Source organism: Myotis lucifugus, unplaced genomic scaffold (genome assembly GCF_000147115.1).
Source record: "Myotis lucifugus unplaced genomic scaffold, Myoluc2.0 scaffold_16, whole genome shotgun sequence".
Taxonomy (NCBI): Eukaryota; Metazoa; Chordata; class Mammalia; order Chiroptera; family Vespertilionidae; genus Myotis; species Myotis lucifugus.
The window spans coordinates 1,105,153-1,111,349 of record NW_005871064.1 but is presented as its reverse complement, the minus strand read 5'-3'; the positions used below and the strand labels follow the sequence as shown (position 1 = coordinate 1,111,349).

Sequence of the window (6,197 nt, the reverse complement as noted above, 5' to 3'; positions counted from 1 at the left end):
TACATCAGTGGATCGATGCTAGTGTTTAGGCACTGACTTGTTTTTCACACATGGGCTACTCTACATGTCAGATGCTACCCATGCCTGGAGCTGTCGACTGCTAGGTTATTTCCATGTCATATATTATTCTGTTACAGTGCTTCCTGGGGGGGCCATGCTGGAGCTGAGCACGCTCTCTCCACCTCGGGGATGAAAAGGTGAAAGCTCCGTGTTCTCCTCACTCTTGGGGAGCTTCCTATTGCAGGAGGCGGAGCCATCAGTAAAAGCAAAAGGGAAAGGAAGCTTTCCAGGCCCTACCCGCCCAGATAGAGGCGGAGGTAGGAATTGAGATGTTCCCCCTGAAGTCTCGGGAGAGGGGTGGCTCAGCTCCGTGGAGTGCTTTGGGACTGGTCTCCCCAAATTCTTCTCGCTCACTCCTCAAAGAAATGGGAGAAACCATGTTTCTTCTTGTACCTTCAAAGGTCAGATCTAAAACGTTCCATCATAGTTTTAGATAATGGCAAAGCTTGTTATTTCTGGCACATTACAAGTATTGGCATTTTAAAATAAGATTCTTACATCATTTTCTAAGTGTATCAAGGGAATCTAAATATCATAATGCATCTATCATCTGTTTTTAAAAAATACATGAACAAGCTTTTCTTTAAAAGAAATTTTACCTCATTCTTTTTTCCCCTTATCTTGCCCCTGAACATTTTAATATAAGACTTTAGGCTGGAAAGTTTTATTGATCAGCCTATCATATTTCCCTACAAAAAAATAAAATTTTTAAACTCGTCCTTATTTTATTATTGATACAATTTTGAATACTTAATTGCTTTAAACAACATAAAATATTACAAATTTTGATAAACTATTAAAATTAAAGCATATATTTTTTTAATCCTCATCAGAGGATATGTTTATTGATTTTGAGAGAGAGAGAGGAAGAGAGAGAGACAGAGAGAGAAAGAGAAGAACAGAGAAATATCGACGTGAGAGAGAAACATCGATATGTTGCCTCCCATATGCGTCCCTATTGGGGATTGAATCCACAACTTAGGTATGTACCCTGACCAGGACTTGAACCTGAAAGCTATTGGTGAATGGGATGACGCTCCCAACAACTGACCCCCTCCCTGGCCAGGGAAAATCTATGATGGAATGAGTTTAAGGGAGGATGGGAGAACCTCTCGCTCAAAAGCCTAAAATATGCCACATGTAACCTTGTGTGTTATTATGATTTGATTATATGTGTATGTAGTCTTACTGTATTTGGCATGTTTATAAACTTGATATAAATGTATCATATCGCATGTATTCTGCTGCCACAGAATGAGAGAAGTAGAGACAGAAAGTATAGAAAATTTTAGAAGCTTTGTTGCAAAGGAAGCAGAGAAATGGGGCAGTAGCTGACGGTGGAAGTGAAGATTTTGTAAGGCTGGAGAAATAACAGCTACTGTAAGCTTATGGGGGTGACCCCAGAAGAGAGGGGAACATGGATAACATAGAAGAGAGGGTATTGACAGAGTGAAGGTGATGATCTTGATTAGGCAAGGCAAGATTGGGATCTATTGCCTTGGCCGAGGGACTGGCTTTAGCGAGGAGCTTGGAAAACTCACCCTGTACTGGAGGGAAAGGTGAAGAAGAGGCTAGATGCTGGTTTGTGACTATGGGTAGATGAGGTGGTGGGAAAACTGTGGAAGTTTTCATCTCATGGCTTCAATTTTCTCCATGAAATAGAAAGCAAGGTCATTAACTGAGAATGATGATTGAGGGAAAGAGGTGTAGGTTAGAGGACAGAAAAAGTATGAAATCCAGAAGAATGGTGGAGGGAAGTAGGATTCATGGGCGGCGCTAAGGGCCCACTTGAAGTTCCCACTGATGAAATGAAAGTGAAACTAGTCAGTGTGACTGTTTTTCTGTAGCCACATTCAGGTGCATGGGTGCTGGCACGGAGTAGGTGGATAGCTGGCTTGAATCCAGGACTGTGGTTTTGCCCAGCAAGCAGGACAAAGGGGAAGGCGAGTCTGGGGGTTGAGAGTGTGTGCCCGGAAATGATGGTAATAATTGGCTGTGGTAAGAATGGGAGAAAATGGATGTGTGGATTGAAGAATTGTTGGAGTTAGAGTGCTATAGGGAAATGAGAAAATATGAGGTGGTGTTCAGAGTGTGATGTTTGAAATTGTGAGTATGAAGAAGTTGCAGAGTTTGATAAGGTTCCTGTGATTATGCTCATGGGAGCAAGTGGCTGAGTTAGGGTAGGACAAGATTCTTGGAGGAGAAGTCAAGGAACTGAGAGGTCAAGGTAATGAGAAAACCAACTTAGGATAGTATATTATAACCACCGAGAGTTGAGACAGAAGTGGCATTGGAGTGACTGACAGGAGCACATGGTGAAAAATTGAAGGGGAATGAGAATAAGATGAGGAGTACTGGGTAACAAGATTTAAAGCTGCAGGTTAATAGAGAGGAGAGAGGGGGTGGTCTGGAAGCATGTTGAGGAGCAAGGACACCTACCTCACCTCCAGGCACAGGCTAAGGTGCTTATGGTTGAAAATACAGTTGCTACTACTTGAGAGGGAGAAGGGGAAGCAGTGTCCCAGGGGTAAGTCAGGTTTCCTTTAGCAAGAAGGTGAAGGGAACCTGAAGAAAAGTTCTGAGGTTAAGCTTATAGGAGTTGTCATTTGCATAAATAAATAGGTGTGGTGGATAGACTCTCAAGTGGCCCCTATGATCCTCACCTCCTGGTGTTCATGCCCTTGTGTAGTTTTCCTTGAATGGGGATGGGACTTGGGATTTGCTTCTGGCCAATCAGGTAATGGCAAAGGTGTCAGGATATATGTGATCACGTGTATGTGATGATGTTACATAAGGTTGTAACCAATGTCTTACACCAAAACTGTCCCCCTTGCTGGCTTTGAAGACGCCAGCTGCCATATTGTAAGCTTCCCCATGGAGAGGGTCACATGTCCCAGAACTGGGGGAGCCCACAGCCAGCTAGGGACTAAGGCCCTCGGGTCCTGCAGCCTGCAGGGAACTGAATGCCGCCAGCAACCAGTGAACTGGGAAACGGATCCTTTCCCAGCTGAGCATCACGATGTGGTCTTTCAGAGGACCCAGGAAAGCCATGTGTGGACTCCGGACCCACAGACACTGTGAGCCAATACATTGGTGTTGTTTTAAGCTGCTGTGCTATACAGCAAGGTTAACTAATACAACAAGGTTAACCAATACAACGTTAACTAGTACAGATGGGAATGGAAGTTTAGTTATAGCAACGTTATTCGATTATTTTAACCCCAACCGAGGTGTATTGTCTAAGAATCCCATGTTGATCTATTATTAATTTTGTTGATAACAAAGAAGTGAGACTTACAAGCGAATTTATGGCCCTTTTATTCGGGTAGCTTACTTTCTCAGCACAGACACCAGCTCCTGAACTGTCCCTGTGAACTACCCTGGAGGTCTTTACCTGTTGGGTCAAGGTAATGGGTGAGGCTTTGACTTTTTTCTAAGGTGGGAGACAGTTTTAAAAGGGGCTGCTATGTCTTCAGGTGCTTTCTGAAGCTGAGAAATTTCAGAAGATAGTACAGATATCAGAGGAAGATCTGGAAATGAATTCCCTTAAAACTAGTCTTGGAAAGTCTTCACACCCCCAGGGGTAAGGGGACACTGGTGAAGAGGACAGTTTTAGAGGCTTTCTGGTAGAAACCGGAGGCGCTCAGGCTATGATAGCAAGAACAGCATGGGGCTAAGGGGTGGGCACTGTGTGAAAGGCAGGAGGGGGACTAGAGAGTTTCAGGGCCATCTGACTTAATAGATGACTTTATTATTTTTCAGCAATGGATGCTTCTACTTTTTCCAATTACAAGTATTGGATTCTGCAAGAACATAGTTAAAACTATTTGGTGAAGGATATAAATTTTACACATGGGACTAGATAAGAAAATTCAATTTTTGGCCCTCTGATATTAAAGTTTATATGAACACATGAAGCTTGAAACTTAAAAGAAACTTAAAAATGTAAAAAATTAGTTAAGTATTCATGGATATGTCTATATCCTTTATCATAAGCACTATGTAATTAAGAATTTAACTACTTTTGAATCTGCAAGTCAGATCCTGTCAAGTAACCTGCCAGGTATGATCCAATCCTTTTAAAATTTTAAAGACAAATAGATTCAATAAATTTAATCTTCCACATGTTCTCAGAAGGAATTCTCAGAAGCATCCTTCAGTAATAAAACACAGTTGGATAATTTATTTACCCCAAATGAACTAGCTGTGCATGCTGTGAGGTAGCAATGAAAGACTAAGATCTTCTGTAAAAATAGTACCCTCAATGCATAAGCATTCTCTCTCTACACGAAGAGAGGGAGTAACAAAGGAAAGAGAGTCATCTTTCATTATTTCATCAACTATTGGCATTTTCAAAGTTTGTTTTTTTTTTGCTCTGTGCTGGGCTCTTTTTTATTTTTTAAAATTAAATCTTTACTGTTAAAAGTATTACATATGTCCCCCTTTCCCCCCATTAGCTCCTTCTAAGCCCCCTCCCCCCAGGCCTTCACCACCCTATTGTCTGTGTCCTTGGGTTATGCATATATGCATACAAATTTTTTGGTTGATTAAATGCCTGATTTCAGTTCTACAACAGCAATATCAATATTTACTTATTGAAATATGTTTTTATTGATTTTAGAGATAGAGGGAGAGAGAGAGAAACATTGACGAGGGAAGAACATCCATTGGGGATCACCCCCGACACCGGGGCATGTGCCCTGACTGGGATTTAAGCTGTCGACCTCTTGGTGCATGGTCCGGTCCTCAACCAGCTGAGCCACACCGGCTGGGCAATACCAATATTGACTTTGAAAGGTGTATTTATCTTTAAGCAGAGGACATTAACAGCTTCCAACACGGTCTCTAGGAATGATTCGCAGTTCCGAACCGTGCTTTAGGAAGACATTTCCGGCAGTCTGTGCGGGATTTATTCCTATTCCATCATTGGTGATAATGGCACTCGTGGCGGCAGGAACTTTAAACTCTTCCGCGGCGAACTTCAAGACTGCGGTGAACGGTGTACTTTCAGGAACACTGAGTACTTTGTAGGGCAGCCGCGGGTCGGACGTCAGGGTGATCTTAAAGGAAACCTTGGACATGGTGGAGCCGGCCTGGGCGGAGACGCCGACGCTCGGGGCAGTCCCACTTCCACGGGGCAGTCCCACTTCCGCCGAGGCAAGGCCTCCTCACACTCAGCAACAGATGGCTTTAGGCTCTAAAGCAGGCCTTTAGAGCTTTCTAATTGGTCTCGGTGGAACCCCCACAGAAGTATTTCCTGGTTGGTGAAAAAGAAAAAAAAAATAGTATGTATTTTCTGAAACTTTTTAAATGTAAAAGAAACGCGCGCTTGTTGTAAAAATGTTAAGGACAAGAAGTATGAGGTAAAGCAAGCAGAGTTTGGCCTTCCCCTACCAGACGGGTACCTGGTTAACAGGTGTGCGGAGGTCCTCAGAGGTTCCTTCCAACCCTGACGATCCGCCTAAATCTCTCCCGACAAGAACCTCTAACTTTTAGAGACACCGGCCAGGCTCTCACACGTGCGATTCCCTGACTATCGAGTGCGTTTCTTTCACCCCGTTTATGTCATGTGGCCCCATATGGGAGAGTCCCGCGAACGTCAGCGCCTCTGAACCTAGTGATCGGGGCGGGGGGGAAGGGCAGGAAGGGGCCGGCATCGTCGGCTTCTTCCCGAAGAGAACTGCTGGCAGCTGCAGTCTCATTTTGGTGCCCCCGGAGGTCCCCCCAAACAAGGCCCGACCGGCCGCTCTTTAGAAACACTTACTGGACGCCCGCCCCTATGCGCCGCGCTCTCCCGCGCTTCTTGGGTACCTTTCGGCGAAGAAATGCCAATTTCTCTGGCGATCGCTCCCTCTAGGCGGCCTTTCTCGCCCACCTCTGAGGGGCAGCGCCTCCCTGCAGGGCCGGGTCCCAGGCCGCGAGTCCGGCTGGCCGCTGGCGGGCTGGCTCTCCTCCTCCGCGGGCGCCTGCTTAGTGGGCCCTCCCGTCACTGCGGAAGGGAGGGGGGGGCAGCGGGGAGAAGGGAAGTTGATGGAGGAAAAGGCATAAACCCTGAAATAGCCCGTGTTGTTGTTCCACACGTGCTTGTACAACGTCCACGCGATAGGTTCGAAACGCGCTTCGTCATGTATTCAGCG

At 45.0% G+C, this 6,197-nt stretch overlaps 1 protein-coding gene across 3 annotated transcripts; it reads right to left on the bottom strand.

Annotated features, from left to right (window-relative positions):
* Window positions 1-4,647: 4,647 nt before the first annotated feature.
* On the bottom strand, window positions 4,648-6,047 carry LOC102419772 (ubiquitin-fold modifier 1). Of its 3 annotated transcripts, none has more exons than XM_014452500.2 (2): window positions 5,825-6,047; window positions 4,648-5,317 (listed from the first exon to the last, which is right to left on the bottom strand). In XM_014452500.2, the coding sequence occupies exon 2, from the start codon at window positions 5,139-5,141 to the stop codon at window positions 4,884-4,886; it is 258 nt and encodes an 85-aa protein (XP_014307986.1). In that variant the 5' UTR covers window positions 5,142-5,317; window positions 5,825-6,047; the 3' UTR covers window positions 4,648-4,883. The 3 variants fall into 3 exon arrangements, with proteins under 3 accessions (XP_014307986.1, XP_014307985.1, XP_006085141.1); XM_014452499.2 differs by having other exon boundaries at window positions 5,872-6,047; XM_006085079.3 differs by lacking the exon at window positions 5,825-6,047 and adding an exon at window positions 5,466-5,775.
* Between the last annotated feature and the right edge of the window lie 150 nt (window positions 6,048-6,197).

Bases quoted from the DNA above. Each gene is read 5' to 3' on its own strand.
- LOC102419772 (XM_014452500.2), bottom strand. From the start codon at position 5,141: ATGTCCAAGGTTTCCTTTAAGATCACCCTGACGTCCGACCCGCGGCTG.